This window comes from Apus apus, chromosome 1, assembly GCF_020740795.1.
Source record: "Apus apus isolate bApuApu2 chromosome 1, bApuApu2.pri.cur, whole genome shotgun sequence".
NCBI classification, from domain to species: domain Eukaryota; kingdom Metazoa; phylum Chordata; class Aves; order Apodiformes; family Apodidae; genus Apus; species Apus apus.
The window spans coordinates 180,603,292-180,625,453 of record NC_067282.1 but is presented as its reverse complement, the minus strand read 5'-3'; the positions used below and the strand labels follow the sequence as shown (position 1 = coordinate 180,625,453).

Sequence of the window (22,162 nt, the reverse complement as noted above, 5' to 3'; positions counted from 1 at the left end):
ATAAAACCCCTGAATTCATTTTTTTTTTCCCCAATAGATGTTATTCCGTAAGTTTGCAAAAGCACAACATTTTTTAAAATCCCTTTCTGTGAAATTGTTGGGTAATGATTTCTTTTTTGTACCCAAATACAAATTATTTCAAACCACTGGTTTCCTAAGTCTTGTTATATAAGTAGAACTGAGCTGCTTTGGTGTAAAATCTCTTAGTGGTAGAAATATTGAGAAGACATGACACTACCAGTCATTGTAGAACAGCACTTCTTTTTTCACAAGAGGATTTAGTTCCTTTTTTTCTACCTAGTTATTTGTTGTACTATACAGTTCTCTTGCCATATTATTGATGAGAGGTCAAAAGAAAAACCCTATAAATTTGGTGATTCTGGGAACAGGTAGTCTAAATGTAAGCTTTACGAAAGTCAGAGCCATTTCAGAGTGGGAAGGTAAGCTGCATACTACTGAAAAATAGAACAGGTCCACTGTCTTTCCTTCTTCTTTTCAGAAATGGAAATTAATGTTAGTGAGTGGAAACCTCCCTAAGAAATATTAAGACAAAATTGTATCCTGCTTAGTTTTGATTCTTCAGATAATAAAGTAAAAATTATGATTTCTCAGTTGTTATACTTTTTCCCCTATTTTGCTTCTCCTGGTATTGAGCATTAAGAGAGCTGCTCAGCACACAGCTTAAGCATCTCAGCCAGGTAAGGATCTACTGTCTGTGCCCCCTCACTGGGCCCTCTGTGTTCCCTCTATAGGGGTCCTCTAGAGTCCAATCGAGCTGCTTTTATCTGACTGTGATAAAGTGCTTCCTGGAGACACTCCATCTGTTTTCTGCAAGTACAATGAAATAGCCCTGAAAATATCTTGACTTCACACCTCAGCATTAAAACAGATAAGCTGGATGACACAACTTGCCACCTTTACCATCATATTTTTTCATAGCCAGATATTCAACATTAGAATATTTTCTGTAATTTTACTTATAATCCAGAGAACAGTCTCTGCTGAACAGAAACAATTTTAATACTGCAGATCCACATTTAGATACACTGCTTTTGAGTATTTCCCTAAATACATTTATTTCAGACATTCCAAAGCAGAGCCTTATAATGTGGTAAGTCAGCTGACCTACCTGTTCCTGGTGTAAATTTTTACTAGTGATTTTTTTTCCCTTTTAAAATTCCTTCTAACAATGTGAGGCATAACTATATTGACTGTGGAGGTAGACAAGCTTAGCTACCTTTGGTTTTTGAAGAATTTAGTCAAAATATTTCATGCAGAATAAAAAAAACCCCATGATTTCCCATATCTTTATTGGGGAAATGTTGGCTAAAATGAAGAAAATCCAACCTTTTGCTAAAGGGGAAATACGTCTAAGGGATTGAAACACTTTGTTTCTAGATGTAGTTATCACTACAAACAATTTCTCAAAACTCTAGAGGAGCACAGTCTCAGTTTGGAAGCAGAAGTCAAAGTCTTAGATTTCTCATTGCTACAATTGCCTCTATCTGCAACAACTGGTGCCTGAAAAAGAGTCTGAGATTGGAAATGCATCTTTTTCCAAAAGTAAATAAAATTCTGTAGGTAACAAAAGCAACACTGAGCAGAGGAGATCTTATCAACAGTAATTAGACAAATTACTTAAAAGGGCAACATGCCCATAATTAATTAATTTTGTTTAAATGGCTGGAGGAAAAATCTGAGTGAAGAAGAGGAAAACTGGTGAGAGATGCAAAATCTTTTATCCAGGATACAAATAGACGGAGAAAGATGAAGAGAAGGCTGAGGGGTGACCTCATCATAGTCTACAGCTTCCTCAAAGGGAGGCAAAGGGGGGGAGGTGCTGATCTTCTCTCTCTGGGGACCAGGAACAGGACACGAGGAAATGGAATGAAACTGCGTCACAGGAAGTTCAGATTAGACATTAGGAAAAGTTTCTTCACTGAGAGGGTGGTGGGTCACTGGAACAGGCTCCCTAGGGAAGTGATCATGGCACCAAGCCTGGCAGAGTTCCAGGAGTATCTGGACAACACTCTTAGTTATATGGTTTAGTTCTACGTAGGTAGTCCTGCAAGGAGCAGGGTGTTGGACTCAGTGATCCTTATGGGTCCCTTCCACCTTCAGATATTCTGTGGAATCATGGCTTAATAAGGAGTAGACAGTGATGACCAGTATGTTTCCATGCCACCAACCTTGGTGTGAAGAGCTGAGGCTGATTGGGAGAATGAACTGTTTAATAACTGCTTTCCAGAGGATGATCTGGATTCAACTGATGCCAAAAGTTGAGGTCCTAATTTTCCTTTCTTGCCAGGCAGGCATTTCTCATGAAATATAAAAAAGTGACCATTATAAAAAAGCTTAACTAACCTCTCTCTGCTTGACTATAAAGGACCAAAAAGTGGCAAATAGTTTGGCACTTCAGGTATCTAAATTCGGGCAGGGTGAACATGGTACAGCTTTTAAGAATTAAAGAATTTAGCTTCTTACCATAAACAATTTGAGATGCTAAAACCTAATTTATAATAAAACAATCTATAAAATTATGTAAGAAAATGTAAATAGCATTTTAATTTCCATTCTTGAAGTATTATCTTCTGTCATTATTATTTTATTACTCTTTATGGCCCTGACAGTGCCAAAAATGGGAATATGTTTATTCAAGCTGTAACTTGAATTTTGCTTGTAACTTCCTAAATTTCTGTTTTTTCCCTTGTAGCTGTGGCTGTAGCTGTCGTTTTTCTACAGTAATGAAAGAAAGAACATGTATTATTTTTAATTTGAGTACTTCTGAAATTGAGACCTCTCAGAATTAAAGATTTTTTTCCATCACAGTGCAAAAACCCTATAGACTGGCTTTGGTGTTCCAGGATGCTGAGAATATTTTCTTTCAGGCAAAGAAGCAAAAAAAAGCTACAGTTTGTTCACCAAGCAGCAAGAAGTTGTCATATTAAACTGCAAAAGATTATAAATAATAAGGGTTCCATGGGGCTGGTAGGGTTGGTTGCTTTTCAGGTCAAATAGCAATAAATATTTACACAGAAAATGTTTTGTTTTGTTTTTTAATTCACAGGATGGAATGCGTCCTCTCAGCAGCAGCCGAACTGTGGAAAGCAGCAACACTAAGTCAAAGACAGAGTTGGGTGCTTCAAGAGTTAAATCTTTTCTTCCTGTTCCTAGAAGTAAAGTCACCCAGCCTTCTCAGAACACTAAAAAAAGCAGCAGCAGTAATACAAGGCAAATAGAGGCAGATAATAACACAAAAAGAGAGATTTGGAATTTGCACAAAAAAGAACAAACAGAAAAATCTAATAAATAAACCTGCCTACCATACACTTTTCTGTGTTTATATAATCTCTATTGAAAAGAACCAAGTACTCAAATATGTAAATATTTTTTAAAAATAAACTGTTTCCCTGTAATGTAAAGTTTGTACAGGACCACAGTTTTATTTCTATGTAAATAAGCTCAAAATTTTATTGATTTAAACTTCTGAAATAGGCAGTTTTGCCACCTTCATAGATGTTTGGGGTTTTTTTCCTTCTTATGAAAACGACTCATTTAAATGATAATATTCAGGGGTGTTACCACAGGATTCTGTTTGTGTATATACTGTATATAAATATATTCTATTCAGTTCACATGTTAAACTGCATTCAGATGAGTTGCACAACATGTACATCAATGGCTTAAAGCTATTGTACATGCATTTTAAAAACATGTTTTTACCTTCACTTAATGAAAAATGAATGGAATGTGGCAATAATGAAAATTATTGGAAATGCAGATCAATTACTTTCAGCTACAAGCCATATTAAATACTTTGATTTCCCCATCATCTGCCTACTGATTAGAGATTTTTTTTTCTCCCAAGCTTCTCTTCATCTAAAATGTCATTAATTTCCATTTTAACTTTTATCTTTTTTAAAAAAAGGAAAGAGATTGAGAAATGAAAATGCAATAAAAGTTATTTTTCTCAGACTCTTATTCTTTGATAGAACTGAAGAAAATGTGATCATTTATTAACTTGGTTTTTTTTCTTGTATCCTGTAAAAACTTTTATATACTTCATTAGTGTTTTAAAAGTATCCAAGAAATAATAGTGTTTTACAGAAGCAGATTTTACTGAAAAGGAATTTGAGCACATGCTTAACTACAGTATTATCAGAGATAATGTAGTAGCCATAACGTGAGTTACTATGTAATTATCAGTTTCTATTGTGGATTTAAGATGTAATTGCTGTGATATGATACTTGAGTTGCAGTTAAAATTAAGCCTTTTTCATTTTTCCCCTCACTACAGAGGTAGATCATGTTCCCAGGAGGGAGAGTTCCTACAGAGGGAATATTTCCCCATGTTCTCCTTGTGGTGCTGCAGTTACACACCTGTGAACTGCAGTAACTGGTACCTCATCTTGTGGGCAGAGGGGAGTGCAGAGTTTTCTTAGATCAGACTTAGATGCCTTCTGAGGGGCAACAAGGAGATGGTTTGGAGTAACATGGTCATGCCTGTAACTTCCAAAGTAGTGTTTTCTCAGGCTAAGCCTGGAAGAGGACAGGATTACCTGTTTCCTGACACTTCACCTTTATATGTAAAACTGTCATCCCAAACTCATGTCAATAAAATTTTTGTACTGCATATTGTCTGTATTTCTGCCTCTTAGTGTGTGTGTGGCATCTCTATTGATACAGAATATTACAAGCTTATTTCCATCATAATTTCCCACAGAGCATATTTAGAAAGTACCATGCCTTTTGGTAACCTCTGTTGCATGAAAACTTGAATTTCATGTGTGATAGTAACACATAACTGGATACAGGTGATTTCTCCAAAGGTGTTTTTTTTGTGTGGTTTTTTTTTTTTGCCGCAATTTGGGTGCTGAAAAAAGGGATGCTGCATTTGCAGCTGGCTCTGAGCAGAGTCCATCAGCTGCAGATCACTGCAGGTCAGAGAAATATGTCTCAGCAACCAGGGTCCCTCATGTGCTGAAGCAGCATGGGCAGGACTCTGGTAGCTTGTGTGAGAAGCTTGGGCATGGAGTTCATGGAGAGGAGCAACACAGCATGGAAAAAAAAAATTGTAGTGATCACATGAGTTGCAACATGGGAATTTGTAATACTGATGATTTTTTTTATTATTATTTTTAAAAGCTATAAGAAAAGAAGAACCCTGGTATGCTTCTAAGCTGGATTTGTTCCACATTGAAAATACACCTTGGCAATGTCAGACCTCATTTAGATCAAGAGTTAGCAGTGTGCTTCTCTGTGGGAAGGTCTTAGGCACAGTGTCCTAAAGCATGTTCTGAGAAGTACTTAAAGACTGTGTATTGTCTGTGAGAATCAAAAGTTTCCTGTGCTGTACTTTGAGATACAGTTGTAGAAGATGGAGGATGGAGTACCTCTGGTTATCTGTTCATGGTTTGAAAGTTAGGTCTCTTGATAAATTTAGCATTGGCTTTGAGATGGTGAGTGCCACACAGCTCTACAGCCATTTGCATGTGACCATGACCACCCCAGCTCACCCCCTGCTTTATCACGAGGGTTGCGGCAGCGCCTGGCGAGCAAGGCAAGGCTCGGCTCACCAGCTCAGCTTCACTATGTCTTCAGTCTCCTCCTGTGATGCTACAACCAGGACTCCTCATGCATGACTTACAACATCAGCTTCTCTCATTTTGAGTTAGTAATGGGCAAAATCATTTTTCTTCATTGCTTCCTGGGTCTTAAACAGAGAGGTCTTAATCCTGCTCTCTGGTGGACCATGCTACTCCAGGCTGCGCTGCACTCCCATCTATTATACCTTGGCATATCTTTAAAATGGTGAGGTAAGCGAAGAGAGGGATACCCTCGAAAACCTCCAGTTGCATTTACAAGGGCTATATTTTGAGATTGAACTAAGTCCTCGTGAATAAAATGAGTAATGTTGTTTATTCTAGGAACAGGAAATTGTTTTTGGAGAACATGAGGCTTTCTAAAGTTACTCCGTTGCATCCCATGTTGCTTAATCTGCAAGCTTGTCCATTAGTGAGCAGTTGTACACACAGTTCTAATGTGATTTTTTTTCTTCCAATGCTAAATCATATGCAACCAATGGTAAAGCTAAAATTTCAAATCTATTTCAGAAAGGGGAAAAAAGTTATCAGAATACTTTTTAGATAAAGTAAATTAAATGCAACAAGTTGTATAGTTCTGAACCGAGCTCCAACAGTTCATGCCCGTTCAGAATTAACTTGAATGTGAGGAATTTTCCAAGAGAAATATCTTAGACCTGTTGTTTGAAGAAGGCAGAATTCAAGAATTGCAGAGGCCATCAGGTGTTGAGCAGCGCTGATGCTGATGAAACAGCCCAAGGGATGTGAGGCTTGTGGAAATGGAGGAGGTTGATCCTGATAAATACTTTTGATATAGATATTTAATGAATAAAATACAAAGCTGGTAAAACAAACGTTAAGCAACTGTGAAAGCAAAAATTTTTTTTTTTTTGAATAGCAAGCTTGTCGGAGCCCAGTGAGATAATAATTAGTTCCTCACCTCCATCCCTGGAAAGGTGATGGAACAACTTGTCCTTGGCACTATCTCTAGACATATCAAGGAGATGGGGGTCATCAAGAGCAGTCAACATGGTTTTACCAAGGGTAAGTCATGTTTGACTAACCTCATAGCCTTCTATGAGGAAATTACTAGGTGGATAGATGATGGTAGAGCGGTGGATGTGGTCTATCTTGATTTCAGTAAAGCATTTGACACTGTCTCCCACAGCATCCTTGTAGATAAGTTGATCAAGTATGGGTTTGATGATCAGGCAGTGAGGTGGATCAAGAACTGGTTGAAAGGAAGAAGTCAGAGAGTTGTAGTCAATGGGGCAAAATCTAGTTGGAGGCCTGTGACTAGTGGAGTCCCTCAGGGGTCGGTACTGGGACCGGTGTTGTTCAACATCTTCATCAACGACCTGGATGAGGGTACAGAATGTACCCTCAGCAAGTTTGCTGATGACACCAAGCTGGGAGGAGTGGCTGACACACCAGAAGGCTGTGCTGCCATTCAGAGAGACTTAGACAGGCTGGAGACTTGGGCGGGGAAAAACCTGATGAAGTTTAACAAGGGCAAGTGTAGAGTTTTGCATTTGGGGAAGAAAAATGTCATGCACCAGTACAGGTTGGGGGCTGACCTGCTGGAGAGCAGTGTAGGTGAAAGGGATCTGGGGGTCCTGGTAGACAGGAGGATGACCATGAGCCAGCAGTGTGCCCTTGTGGCTAAGAAGGCCAATGGCATCCTGGGGTGTATTAGAAAGGGTGTGGTTAGTAGGTCAAGAGAGGTTCTCCTCCCCCTCTATTCTGCATTGGTGAGGCCGCATCTGGAGTATTGTGTCCAGTTCTGGGCCCCTCAGTTCAAGAAGGACAGGGAACTGCTTGAAAGAGTCCAGTGCAGAGCCACAAAGATGATTAAGGGAGTGGAACATCTCCCTTATGAGGAAAGGCTGAGGGAGCTGGGTCTCTTTAGTTTGGAGAAAAGGAGACTGAGGGGTGACCTCATCAATGTTTACAAATACGTAAAAGGTGAGTGTCAAGAAGATGGAGTTAAGCTTTTTTCAGTGATGACCAGTGATAGGACAAGGAGTAATGGATACAAATTGGAGCATAGGAGGTTTAAGGTGAATATCAGAAAAAAATTTTTTACTGTGAGAGTGACAGAGCACTGGAACAGGCTGCCCAGAGAGGTTGTGGAGTCTCCTTCTCTGGAGACATTCAAAACCCGCCTGGACGCCTTCCTGTGTGATGTGCTCTAGGTGACCCTGCTCTGGCAGGGGGGTTGGACTAGATGATCTTTCGAGGTCCCTTCCAACCCCTATGATTCTATGATTCTATGATTCTGTGATTATGAAGCTGCTAATGATGATTTATGAAGCTGCTTTGTGTAGCTACTGTGTATGTAAGGTTTGCGAAGATGGCTGAAGGTGCAGTTTGTTGAGGCCCATCTTGGGTGGACATTGCTGTCCTAAGAGCTTCTTTGTGCTGCCCTGGCCCTTTGGTCACTCATCTCCTCTGTACTTAGGGAGAGCTACAGATCCTTCGCAGATTCATTCCAATCTTTGCAACTTCTTTGGTTTCTTCTTAGCAGATTATAAAATTAGATCTCTAGATGTAGTGTTCAAGTCAGCGTGCTCTTCTCTTTGGACATATATTACACACACACACACACAAACACACCTTTTAATGGTACAAGCATGTGTTTTCAATAACAGTGCTTTGAGAGGGGTATTTTTTATATTTGTTTGCATAAATTGTATGCAAAGGCAAGATTCTGAAAAGAAAAAAATATCTTAAATAACACTTGGCTTGTGTTTATTAAGGTTGTTGGTCTTCCATCACACTTGAGCTATAGCCTCATGTTTTATTTTTATTTTTTTAATTTTTCCTCTTGTGCTCTGTTTTCCACCATGAACAGCATGTGCAACTTCCCAGCTTAGCTTCAGGCAAACAGCCCTGAGAGCTGTTATCCCACCAACAGCAAGTACAAGAACACTTCTTGAATGTAGCGTGTTCTTCTCAACTTTTGCTGGGAAGCAGATGCCATCCCCCTCTTCTTGGAGCCTGGTACCTGTTCCAGCCTGAGCTCCAATGTAGTTTAAGCAGTATTTTGGGACTGAAAGAAATAACACTTTCTTCTGCCTTTTTCCACTTGCCCATAGAGGGCAGAGAAAGCAGTGGTGGCATCTGGGTGCTGATGGCAGAAGCTTCTTCACTGAGCATCGTGCTGCAGGGCAGGGGAAAGCCAACTCACTGACGGGATTTTTGCTTCAAAGTGCTCCTGACTTACCGTAGCAGCTGCTCCCCATACAACCCCTCTACTCCATGCTCCTGCTCTCTTTATCTTTTCCTTTCTTGAAATGTCTCCTTCTCTGTTAAGTGAAACTTGTCACTTCCTGACTCTCCTTCACAACGACCCCAAAAAACTGACACTATTATTGTGCAAGCTTTGCTACATGCACTGATTCCCATGACGCAGTGGTTCTTTTCTTGCTGATCTTTCCATATCATCTTGTTTATTTAGATCATAAACTCTCCTGCATGGTATGTCTGGTCCTCTGAGTAACATCCTGAAAAAGAGTGATCCTTGGCATTCCTCCTCCGGCTTGGCCGCCCTGCAGCCCTGGCTTCCTGGCCAGACTTGGCTGCAAACACTTGTACAAACGGAGAGCTGGCTGCATCAGACAAGGGATACAGTGTGAGGTGAATGATTTGAGGGGGGAAGAGGGATGTTGATGGCGATTCCAAAATGATGCTGGTTCAATAGACAGATGGTTTCATTTTTTTAGAAATGCTAAAGCCAGAGTGGTAGAGAAACTGTGGCATAGCAAATCAAGACTCCAGAGTAGGAGAACTCTCTGCGAGAAGAGTCATGGAGAAAAATCAAGCAAATCAAGATCTTCAGGCAGACAGGAAGGATGGAGACCCCAGGTATATGCCAGAAGACAGACAAAAATAAAAGTACAGTATGAAAGAGAAGGTGGGAAAAAATAATATCCAAGCAAAATGCAGATGAAATATGTGATGTGGGACAGAAAGGCTGTGATGCGGAACAGAACTAGTGGACAGTACGCGTGGTGCAGAGTGAAAAGCCGCCCCAGGGTGAGCTCCAGAGCCCGCAGGCTCAGCCTGAGCGAGCAGCACGTTCGTCCCCTGCAGCGCCCAGCCCAGCCAGACTGTTCCCGGCGAGGGGAGTTCTCGCTGCTCCTGCTGCTTGCCTTATGCCTGGAAGTTTATTTTCCAAACTTGCATGTGCTGCTCTTCGCAGTGTAAGAGGCAGTGCGTTTAGGGCAGTGTGAGAGCTAAAGCTGATTTATAACCGCTCCATATCAGTCAAGCATTTGAGCAGTGGTGCTGCTAACCAGCTGGTAGCGGTGGCCTTAGAAAGGCTCTTTTTAGAGCCCTTTTCCTGCCACTTCCCCACCCCACAGGACCAAAGGAGGGCCCCAGCTGCCTCCCACCGCAGCGGCGCGTTGCGGCTCCAGGAGCGGAGACGCCGGCGGAGCCCGCCCCGCACCCCGCCCCGGTGCTCCGGAGCCCCGCACCCCGCCCCGCACCCCCCCGGGCGCTCCGGAGCCCCGCACCCCGCCCCGCACCCCCCCGGGCGCTCCGGAGCCCCGCACCCCGCCCCGCACCCCCCCGGGCGCTCCGGAGCCCCGCAGCTCCACCTAGTGCCGCCCGGCCCGGCCCGGCCCGGCCCAGCCCGCGGGGTCCGGCCACCGGGCTCGTAACAGACAACAGGTACCTGCTGAAAGCGCCGCACGTTTTGATAGGCAGCGAGGACTGACGTGGAAGCAGCAGAATAGGTCTGGGGTGGCTGCTCCATCGGGGGGTGCGGGGTTGTAACGTGTCGTACAGGCAGTCTCTTTTAATTTTTTTTTAATTATTATTATTTAAAGAAAAAAAAAATCAAAAATGTCTGTATCACTAGAATACTTTAGTGCACAAAGACAGCATTGGACAGTACCTGGCCTAGCTCTGGGGCTGCCCTCGTCTTGAACAGCTCTATCATCATGTGACATCAAAAAACAGTAGCAAAAAAACTCCCAACAATCCAAATATAAAACTTTTTGTACAAATATATTTTTCTTTATAGAACATAATCACTCTTAAAATACATAATTTCCTTAGTAAATGTCTGCAACAATATTAAAAATAAATAAAATATCCTAGAGAAAGCTCAGTTTCATCATAAAACTGCAAACCAGAGGAGTATAAAAATTAATTTTATTATTAAAGTCTACTTCAGAGTGGTTGCTGCTTCTCATTTTTTTTGACCAGAGTAAATAGTATATAAAGGTGCCAGACCTATGCAGACTGTTACAGGAGTCCTACCTTTTGCTAGATATTGATGTCAGCCTGTACCCATCCCACTGGGAGCGTGTGCAGGGGAAGGTCGAGTATCTCCTAGGTTTTAAGAGGAAATGCCAATTCTTCCTTAATCATGGAGGTGTGACAGATGTTGACTGGCTTGCAAGTCAATATCCTCCCTTCCTTCTCACCTGTTATGAAAGGGCATTTGGCCTTTTCTGTTAAGCTGAAGTTGGAGTTGCTGCACGAAAAACAAAGAGGAGGAAGTTTTCTGTGTGCTTTGCTGATACAGTCCTTCAACTCATTTGCAGGAAGTGAATCCAAAGGAGCTTTTTTACATTCTGATTTTTTCTACTTTCCACTCAGGTTTTCTTATTTTTCCCACATTCTTCCTGCTGTCTGGACCTCTCACCCCAGCAAGAACATTTCTAAAAGTTTTCTGAAACAAGTTATGTCGGGCTAGGCAGGTTATTGCTGCTTGCCATCTCGTCTGTACCAAATCAGAGCAGCTTTTCCAAGGAAGTCTAGTTTTACCATTACAAGTGGCAAAACTCCGAAGAATGTCCTAACTTGCACACGATTAACCACGGAAGGGAAGTAATTCCCACACGCACATGTAGTCACTGCAGTGAACACCTCCTGCGAGGTTCAGTTTGCACGTGGCTCCCACAGGTTGAAAAGTGCTGGACCTTTCACCATGGGGCACTGCTGGCAGGTCCCTTGACAAAGAGGGTGCCCACACTGCATCTCACAGCCTCGTCTCCTGCACTTCTTCCTCCGTCTCCTCCTGCAGTGCCGTGATTTGGGGCCGGGGTTTGCGTTTGCTGGAGTTCCGGTGATGCACCGGGAGTAGCTTCAGGCGGTCAGCGTGGCTGATGGCTTGTCTGAAGGAGCTCTTTTCATTCAGCAGCTTCTGAATGGATTCATACTGCCTCAATTTATTGTCCTCAATTACCTGAAGAAACATTTCACACCATTAGGTGGGCGATGGTGGTGCTGACAGAATTCAACTAACACAGCTAGCCGAGCAGGGAAGAGATAATAAAGACATAACAGAGATCCAACGGGAAAAGCCCAGTTTGCAGCCTGCCATTTCTAATTACAAGCATTAAAAAATATGTTAACATTTTTATATGTGAGAAAGGTGCCTATTGCTCAAGTTTCAATGTGCTGTTGGGCGTGCTGGTGTCTCTTGAGACTTGATTTTCCCTTCAGCTCATTCACTGAAGCCTCCAGGTATCACGGCATTTCCCTGGCACTTCTAAGTTGCCAGGTTAAGAAAGGGTTAACTGCAGGAAAGGGAGTTGTATCCAAGCAGAGAGAAAGGCTGCCAGCAAGGTGCCGGGCCTTCTTTGCTTTCTTCTCGCCAAACAAGGAAGCGCTGCTGGTCTTTGTTTGACGGAGACAACAGGTTTGCCCTGTATGGCTGTGCCAGCCTCCCTTTGTCAGGCGGCAGAGGGAAGAAGCGGGCTCCTCGGCTGGCGCTGCAATGCCAGCACCTCTCGGGTGAGGGCACAGGCGGGAAAGGATTTTTAGCAGCTCCGTTGCTCAAACGTGGTTTGGAGGGTGGGAAACCTGCTGCGGGCAGAGGCTGCCTGCCCGGGTTCTGCCGACACAGAGCCCAGCACACGCAGAGGAGTAGTATGTCTGACAGGACGTACAACCTGCCGACGGACTGGCTTGCTGCAGCTCCAGACTGTAGTCCTGCTGCTGTGCTCACACACCCAAGTAAATACACCTGGAAAATCATGTTTCACTCTGCTAATAAAATTAAGATCTTCTCTTATGGAAGAGTCAAGAAAATACAGAGGAAGGAACCTAATTTTTAAGAACAATTACATAACTTGCCTTTTATTTCCTTTATTAACCACTTTTATGTAACAGAGGAAATACCCCAGGACTTCAATAACTTGTCACCTTGATTAAACAAGAAAGGAATATTCAAGTGGCTTGATGAAAGAAATCAGCAATTCTGACTATGTTTTCTCAGGAAATCCCTCTGCCCCATGGAGCCTCTTATTGCTCAAGAGCAAGTGCAGCTGTTTCTGCATTTACAATGTTAAAACTCTGTGAGATGCTGGGATTTTTCAAGAGCTCCTGAGCCAATCGGCCATATAAGGTACCAGGACCAGCAGCAGGGTGACCTACACAACTGTCCTTTTAGTTGAAAGAAGGAATCCAGCTCTTTCATGTGACTGAGCTCACCTGAACACAGGTGTCTATGACAGCTCGCATGAAAGCACCAACTGGAGCCTGCTGCTCTTCCGCAGGTGACTAGGTTGCTCAGCTGCCCCAAATTACCCCCATCCGACTTCACCAATTCTGATTGGTCTGTTTTGCATGTACATCAAATGTCATGAAACAACAGAACGTGAGATTATGAGAAACACTCACCAAAAACCGCTGGCACTCCAGCATTGCCTCCAGCCTGTGTTCAGAGAGGATCACCGTGCAGTTGGCAAATGCATGCTTCAGAGTCTTCCTGATCACCTGGGAAGTCCTGAAAGGCAAAAAAGCATCAGCATTTAGACTGCAGTGCACATGCCAGCACAGCTCACAGGGCTATCAACAGACTAGTAAATACAGCCTAGCTGCGTGTTGTAAAGCTCACGTGCATGGACACCAGCACTCCACAGTGTCTCAGTGGGCTGCATTTCTGTTGTGAAATGCATATCAGTCATAAAGCTGAGGTTGCAACTAGGTTTCCCTGATCCCCCGTGCAGAATTAATAACATACATGGCTGAAATCAGGTTTCGCAACAGACTAGATGTCTGAAGTTACAGAAGGTCTCTCTTGGTGATGCTGCCTCACTGATTTTCTTATTTCATATTAGAAGATAAGTGATCAAAACATACACAGGGTCCAGGTGAGCACTCGGTTCATCGAGGAGCAAGATCTTTGCTTTGCTGAGAACTGACCGGGCAAGGCACATCAGCTGTTTGTGGCCGTGACTGAGGACACAGCCTCCATCCACAAGAACAAAATCAAGCTGGCCTGGAAATTGCTCAATTACAGACTTCAGCCCAACCTGCCAGAAAGAAAAAGGACAGGAAAAATCAGTGAGATATGGTTGCTGTTGACTGTGGGTATGGCAACCAATGCCTTTAATTTCCTTGCCTTTCATTTCTGACAGCGAAAATATAAATTGATGAAAAGGGGAATTTGTCCTATAAAGACTACAAGCTAGTAGCTGGGTGATGTGAAAAGCACTGAAGTATTTCACTCTTACAACAAGCCTGGATTTATGTTGGGAAGCTGGGAGTTAATGCTTCATTTGTTTGTCACATACAATGGCTTTTGGCATTTTAACCAAGACATTCTGAGTGAGCAGGCTGGAGAAAGCAATATGTTAGAAACTTTTTATCCAGGAGTGATGAGTCATTGGAAATGTTAGGGAAAGGTGTTTTTTTTAAGGAAACCAGGCCTCTTTGGTTGCTAGGAGAGTAAAAAGAAATTACCAAAATTCATTACATCCTACATTACAGAAACAGAGAAAATAACGCAGGTGACCACGGCAGTTGTCTCTTCAGCTGTGAGAGCATTCCCATCTGCTTCTTCTGCTCCTTTGCTCTGAACGTTTTAGGCACTTTGTTCACACTAACGGCATCACAGTCTTCCCTCTGGCACTGGTGACAAAACAGTTAAGAGCAGTGCCTGTGCCAACTGAAGCTGCTTCCCTTGGACCAGAAACCAGAACCCAGCCCAGGAGACAGATGTCTCCTGACTTTTTCTTCCAGTGCTCCTTTCTGCTCTTATTGGGGGACACATTTTGTATGCTTCAGAGCAAAGCTTTGCATTTTCCATAGGTCCAAACCATCCATGCTCCTTGGCCTAATCACCAGTGCTTATAGAGTATTTTTGTAAAACATGAGAACTATGAAACATATGTTAGTTGCATTGCTGCAAAAAATGTTACAAAAATGTGATGCCACCTGAGGGGTTTATGAAGAACCTTTCTTGGGTAGGTTTCCTGTTTTGGTTTGGTTTTTTAAGTATTACTGATCTGCAATTAATTTGCATTCCAGGGCAAAAAAAAAAAAGAAAAATTGAATTGCTCCTTTGTCTTTCCATTATTCATGGAAACCATCTCAAACTGGGGTGTGTGGGTACATCTGCTGAGTTCATTAATTTCTTCATAAGCAAATAAAGGCCAGTGCTTTGTTCTTCACTCCTCTTTTGAACACACACCATGTTCTTTAATCAAATTTTGCACCTACTGGCTGAAAAATGTTCTTTCTTCTCAAAACTGCACAAGGTCTCTCTGTAGGGTCCAGACAGCTGACTGGAAGAGTAAAACTTAGCCTCAGAAGTTGACACAAGTCTGACAGATTCAGGTGCTGAGATATGGGGGCAATAAAATGTGAAACATCTGACATTGGTTCAGACATCTCGCTCTGCCACTTGATTGCAAGGAATATAAAAAGCTGATGCTGATCTCAGCAGGATCCTCTAAACCCTCAGCAGCCACCGCGGGTCAAGGAAAAGCTGACAGTTAACTTTATTTCTGTGCTGTGCTCCTGAAATTCCACTGACTCACTGTCACTAAAAAGCCAGGTTTCAAGAGTATGAACTTTGTAAACAATCCAATCACTCCTACCAAAAAAAAAAAAAAGTATCACAGCTCTCTTTTCTATTTGCTTTGCTCTCTCACCTGTGCAATGAAAAATTCTGTATCACATACAGATTTGCCAAACTCCTTAATGATAAATACTTCAAAGTATTTTTTTCACGTCACCATAAATGAGGTTTAGGTCTGTAAAATCCCAGGCTAAGTTCACATGTACAGTGAAAACAATCCTCAAAAACACAAGTAGAGCTTGTCTTTTTCAAGAAAGGAGAATGTTAATCCACACTCCATTTTCTTCCCCAGCCTCAGAGAAGTGAAGCACAGCACTGAGCACCCTCTTGCCTCTGCTCAGACTGACTGAAAAGCTGCTGTAACATCAGTTAATAAAAAATGTCATGATGTCTTTATTTTATAGTAAATTACTCATAGGAAGTGTCTACTTTTCTCTTTCCCAAACATAGGGAAGAAACTAGATAAACTCAAAAGATAGAGCAGAGACAGAATTAACCTTCTGGATGACAAAGGAAGAAGCTTTTGGATTAAGTCCCACACTTGTAAGCATTTTCTGATACTTGAGTCTTGCCATGAACACAGAAAATGGCACCAATTCATTGTTGAGTCTGTAACAATTAGGTCACGCCTACCTTGGAAGTCTCCTTCCTAGACTGCAGCCCTTTCCCTCCCCTAATTCTGCTCTGCCTTTTCTCCAGGCACCTGTGCAACCATTAAGCACTGTCAGAGCCAATAGGTGGCACCTGACAACCATAAAGCAGGGGATTCAGCTCAACATGGCAACACAACTGTAAACATCTGGCCCCTAATCTTGAAAAAAGCTTCACATTCCTAAAACCTCAACATAAAATTGTAAGTAAACTTTTAGGTCCATAAAATCGAATATTCCATGATTCTTATTTTCCATGGAAGAGGCAGCTGTCCATGGAACAAGCAGTACATAAGCCCAAATGTGGTGTCAGAGAGTGCTCCTTCTCAGCTGGCTTTATGTTGGCTTGAGAATCACAGTAACTAGGAAATACTTTGAGGAAAGATTTTTCTAACCCGAATATAAATATTTCCTATTGCAGGAACACCAGTTTTATTTCTACAACAGGCCACAAACATGTTTTACTTTTTTTTCCTAGCCTCCAAAATGTTTACTAGTTACACATTCCGACAGAAAAATGCCTTGCAGAGATTTCATATATTTGGCAAAACATTAAAATGAGAAAAGATTACAGGACATTTTACTTGCATCAGCTTGCTCCACTTTTTTTCTCACAGAGTCATGCAGAAGAACCAAACATAAAACCTCACCTATGCTAAATCACCACGTGAGTAATCCAGACTGTGCTGCATGGATCTTTTTTTCTTTCTTTAACTAACTGACAAAGGTGCCTTTTTATTAGGTAATAAGGAAACATGGTTTATAGCACAGCAATTCCTTCCATCAGCACTTTTTTCCCCCTTAGACTCTATGTAAATGTAACATATGACAACCATTTGACCTACACTGCACTCTGCTGTGAAGACATCACCAGAGGGATACAAAAAATATTGAACAGTTTTACCTCCTCTGCAACTTTCCATATTTCTTCATCACTCCACTGACCATAAGGATCCAAATTCATCCGAAAAGTTCCAGAAAATATGAATACTTTCTACAAGAAAAAAAAAAAAGATATACAGATACAGGTAGATAGATACCCTGAAACATTGTGTAAAGCGCTGTAACCAATAAAGCATAGACAGAAAATAATAACCCTCTACAATTCCAGATAGAGCTTAATTTAGATTATTAAAAGTTTTCTAAAACATTGCTCAAAACAGTGATTTTTAAATTCCTTATGTTCAATTTTTGCAATTCTCTTAATAAAAACTTAGTGCAACTTGTCAAAAACAGTAAAAACCAAATTTCAGCAGTTTTCAGAATTAAACATTTGCTGTATTTCCATTTTTTAATAAGCCTTTCAGAAACTACTTTTGATTCTTGACTATGTGAAACATAGTCAAGAATAAAAATATCACTAAACCAAAGTTTGTGTTTCAGCAATTTTGTTTTGAGAGAAAAAAACAGTTGGATATTTGTCAGTATTCAGGGACATCGTCTTAAGTTGTTTTTCCTTAATTAATTTCTCTTTTTTAAACCAATTGTAGCTAAGTATATATCAGCATCATTCAGTTACCCAACATCTCACCAATCCTCTCTCAAAAGAGGTTTTTTTTCCTTTTTCTCTCTCTGTCCATCTCACATCACCAAGATGTGACACAACATGACCCAATTCACAACTGTAGCAGCAGCAACCCACTTGCTGGTGTGCAAGGCTTCTCCCCTGCTGGATGCTAAGGCCTGTGCCCTCTTCCTGCTCTGTCCTTCCATTCCACGTGATGAAGAGAATGCACATTTCCTGGCACCAAGAGCACATCCTTCATAGAATCATAGAATCATAGAATCATAGAATCATAGAACGGTTTTGGTTGGAAGGGACCTTACAGATCATCTAGTTCCAACCTCCATGCTTGGACAAGGACACCCCCCCACTAGATCAGGTTGCGCAGGGCCCCATCCAACCTGGCTTTGAACGCATCCAGGGATGAGGCTTCCACAGCTTCCCTGGGCAACCTGTTCCAGTGTCTCACCACCCTCACAGAGAAGAATTTCATCCTAATGTCCAACCTAAATCTCCCCTGTTCCAGTTTAAAGCCATTACCCCTTGTCCTCTCACTATAGGCCCTTGTAATAAGTTCCTCTCCATCTTTACTGTGGGCCCCTTCAGGTACTGGAAGGCCACTATGAGGTCTCCCCAGAGCCTTCTCTTCTCCAGGCTCAACAATCCAAATTCTCTCAGCCTGTTTTCATAGGAGAGGTGCTCCAGCCCTCTGATCATTTTCATGGCCCTCCTCTCGACCTTCTCCAGGAGCTCCACGTCCTTCTTATGTTGGGCACTCCAGAATTGGACACAATACTCCAGGTGGAGTCTCATGAGTAGAGGGGGAGAATCACCTCCCTTGACCCGCTGGCCACTCTTCTTTTGATGCAGCTCAGGACATGGTTTGCTTTCTGTTCTGCAAGCAAACATTGCTGGCTCACGTTGAGCTTCTCATCTACCATCATCCCTAAGTCCCCCATCACCCCCAAGTTCTTCTCCTGCAGACTGTTTTTGATCCATTCTCCATCCAGCCTATATTTGTGCTTAGGATTGCCCTGACCCAGGGGCAGAACCTTGCACTTGGCCTTGTTGAACTTCATGCAGTTTGCACAAGCCCACTTCTCAAGCCTGTCAAGGTCCTTCTGGATGGCCTCCCTTCCCTCCAGCATGTCGACCTCACCACACACTTTGGTGTCATTGGCAGACTTGCTGAGGGTGCACTCAATGCCACTGTCCATGTCACCAACAAAGATGTTAAACAGCATTGGTCCAAGCAGTGACCCTTGGGGAACACCACTTGTCACAGGTCTTCATCTGGACATTGAGCCGTTGATCATCACTCTTTGAGAGTGACAGTCCAGCCAGTTCCTTACCCAATGAGGGATCCGTTCTGTTTTTCTCATCAGTTGGGGCAAGCAGATTTAAGTGAACATCCCTTAGATACATGTTTTGTAGTTAAAAAGCAATTACTCCGAAAAAATTAAATATTTGTTTAATCTCTTTTTACATTGAGTGGGTGTACCAGATGCTGGTGAAAATTAGGTTCTTCAAGGGACACTGATGTTGCACAACATTTCTTGTGAGACAAAACCAAGCTCTTGCTTTCTATGCTGTGAGGTACACCTACTGCTTCTATCAGTGAGAACTTGCTCTCAAAGAACGTAAGTGCCTTGTTGAGAAATATTACCATTTGCTTGTACATACAGAAGAAATACCAAGAGGAAAGATTTGAGATAATTCTTTTCTTATCTTTTGTCTTCCTAAAGAAAATATTTATTCAGAGAAAACGTGTTGAAATGCCAGTGATTCACAGCCACATCATTTCTTGGAGCCATGGTAGTCAAACGCTACTGAAAGCAGCTGTACCAGAGAGAATACACTCAGCAAGTACTTTCCCAGAGTTAGTCAGTCTACCACAATTTGCACCTGGCTTAGCCTGGAAACTTGGCATTCTTTCATCAGATTTCAAAGAGATTTACACCCACATTAACCATTGAATTATGATTAATTAAAACTTTAAATGAGACAGATGAAAATAAATTACATTACTTGCATTTCTTAATTAAGAGATGCAAACCATCACCAATAAAATATTTGGTGCAAGAGAGAAGGAAGTACCTGATTCAAGAGACCAGAGGAGAAAAGCAGCTGCATGTGGTGCCCTGCAGCCAGTGGGGTGGATTTAAGTGTGATGATGATATCTTCACCACACTGGCAGCAACAAGCTGCCCAGGCTGGAGTGGAGGCAGCACCCCACACAGATAAAGCCATTGAAATACTTTTGGTACAGACTAGGGGAAGAGTAGACTCTTCCCTTTATAATTATGGCTGTTAATAGCAACAAATGCTTTGCTGAAGTACAGAGTAGCCCTTTTCCTGTGCCCTGCTCTGGATAGAAGGCATGAGCAGGGCAGCGTGTTTGCAGCAGGATTAGATTCCTGCTGGTGGGTGCGGTGGAAATAATAATGCTGTGGAAACAGTGTCAGACATGGGGTTGTTCCCACTTTGAGCACCATACATTTAACTAATGGAATAAGTATTTTCATTTTGCAGTGTTACGAACAGTTAACTGAACAAACCAGTTTTAAAGAAGATAGAGCTGAATAACATTCCTGCTGAAGTGCAGCAGGCGGAGAAATAAAGGGTACTACTTTCTTCAGAATCTGCTGTTATTCCTAGTAACTGTGCTTTCAAGAAAGAAGTAGTGCACTAAAAGCAAGCTATTCCCAAGAGAACTTTTTTTTTCCCCCACAAGGTAAATATTTCATTGTCCTGAAATCTGGTACTTCTCTCTTCATTTCAACACCTCCTTCCTCCCAGCTCACTAGAAAGCACATAGGGTTCACATAAGTAAATATCATGTGAGTCACATAGGCAGCGTAGAGTCCACTTAAAAAGAAACAGAAAAAAAAAAAAAAAAGAAACCAAAAATCCTTAAAAGGTAGAAGTCTAAAGTAAAAGAAGCCAAAAGTAGATTCCATGGACTTTCATGTTGTTTATAAATATGGAAGAAGCAGAAATTAGGAGAATGTGGGAAGGGGGAATGAATGGCTGAGGAAACCAGCAGCAAATTTGGAACTGTTTCCTCGTTGGTCACTTGTTCAAATTCACCCAGGATGATCATGAGTGTGATCGTACTACAAATAGTTTCTCAGACCTTACATCCACCCACAAGCAAAACACTCAGGAATATAAATATGGTCATGTTTATGTTCTGACCACTCCAAACACTGTAAATCGGTCTCCTCTGAAGGGCATTAATCTTCCTCAGAGGCTAAAGCCTCCAAGTACTGGTTATGGTGTGGGATACAATTAGCTTGGCTCATAAGCTTCCTAAGCGATTTAAGTGTTATGTCAAGAACCAAGACCCCGGAGTACCTAAGCAAACACATACAGAAGAGTGAGGGATCAGTTGACAAGAGGCTGCCACGGAATGAGAATATCGTGGCTGTCAGTAGCTGCTGCTGCCACGAAAGACAACCCTTGTGCAGGTCTTCAGCCAGACCCGCGGACCCTTGTTCCCATATGGCCCAGGGCTGGACAGCAAATGCAACTTTAACAGGAACCAGACACCAGCTCCAGGCACAGAGAAGTTAGAGCATCAACAATACGACCTCCATGTAACCTCCTCTGCTTCATAAATACTGTGGCAGCAGTATCAACATGAAAAAAAATCTGATTGCTATGTGAATGCTTTAGTACTAGGTGCAGAGTTAGAGGCTTTGTTTTCATGTGTCCTCTAGGGACTTTACATTGACAAAATATTTACAGAGAAGAATAAGAGCATGGGAGCAATGAAGACCTTCTGCATGTTTTTTTTGGGACCAGTGTTCTAACACTCTCTCCTGAAGATGTGAACATCTCTCCCTCCCATAGAGCTCAGTGGTAGATACAAGTGCTTCCCTCCTGATAGCACTGAACCCATGATGCAGAAAACAACCTATAAACTGCCTGAAATGAGCATGTGGGGTTGTCAATTGATGTTCCCAGGTGCTCTGTGCCTGGGTCTGGTGCAGCAGGTGCACCCCGCTATGGGGATGCTGACCCATCGGCTGACTCGTGGGACGCTCTGTGGGACCACCGCTGGGGAGCAGCACTGCCCAGGAGGCTGCACCAGTGCCCAGGCACACTGCAAAACAGCCACCCCCGCCACCCCCAAAAGTGAACAGTCCTGAAGTGTATGAGTGCGAGGACAAGGTGCTGGAGACAGACGGGCAGAGACAGACAGAATGAAGTGAGATGGCTACTGGAAAACCGGAACTACAAAGTTAAAAGTTGCAAAATTTTACTTTTGTAAAATTTTACTTTTGCTGGCAGTCCCACAAGCTGTAGTAATCCCATTCTCCATAATTATCTTGATTTTAACTCCATATAGAGTATTTATACGTAGAAAGTGCCGTAAGATCTGCCAGGATGCAGTGAAATAACACTCAAGAAAACACCAGAAGTCATTCCCTTCCCTTTGAACTAGCAGCACCTTCTAGGTCTCAGGTTTCTCCTCATTTATTTAATAGCAAATTGGCCACAGGTCTGTTCTCCATTCAAAGCCAAATTTCTGAAGGCATTTTCTCAATTTGATTCCATTAAATACTTCAGGATGTAATCTGCATGAAGACTTGTA

The 22,162-nt window shown here is 42.3% G+C and overlaps 2 protein-coding genes across 2 annotated transcripts in view; one reads left to right on the top strand and one right to left on the bottom strand.

Annotated features, from left to right (window-relative positions):
* The window catches only part of CTTNBP2 (cortactin binding protein 2), an 88,747-nt gene extending 84,114 nt beyond the window's left edge, over positions 1–4,633 (top strand). The window contains exon 23 of the mRNA XM_051636337.1: positions 3,068–4,633. Coding sequence (XP_051492297.1) covers positions 3,068–3,313 — 246 coding nt within the window. The 3' untranslated portion in view covers positions 3,314–4,633. The remainder of the gene's footprint in view (positions 1–3,067) is intronic.
* Positions 4,634–10,513: 5,880 nt separating this feature from the next.
* Positions 10,514–22,162, bottom strand: part of CFTR (CF transmembrane conductance regulator) — an 87,585-nt gene continuing 75,936 nt past the window's right edge. The window contains exons 24-27 of the mRNA XM_051623145.1: positions 16,963–17,052; positions 13,686–13,858; positions 13,224–13,329; positions 10,514–11,784 (exon numbers count right to left, since the gene is read on the bottom strand). Of these exons, the coding sequence (XP_051479105.1) occupies positions 11,578–11,784; positions 13,224–13,329; positions 13,686–13,858; positions 16,963–17,052 (576 nt within the window). The 3' untranslated portion in view covers positions 10,514–11,577. The remainder of the gene's footprint in view (positions 11,785–13,223; positions 13,330–13,685; positions 13,859–16,962; positions 17,053–22,162) is intronic.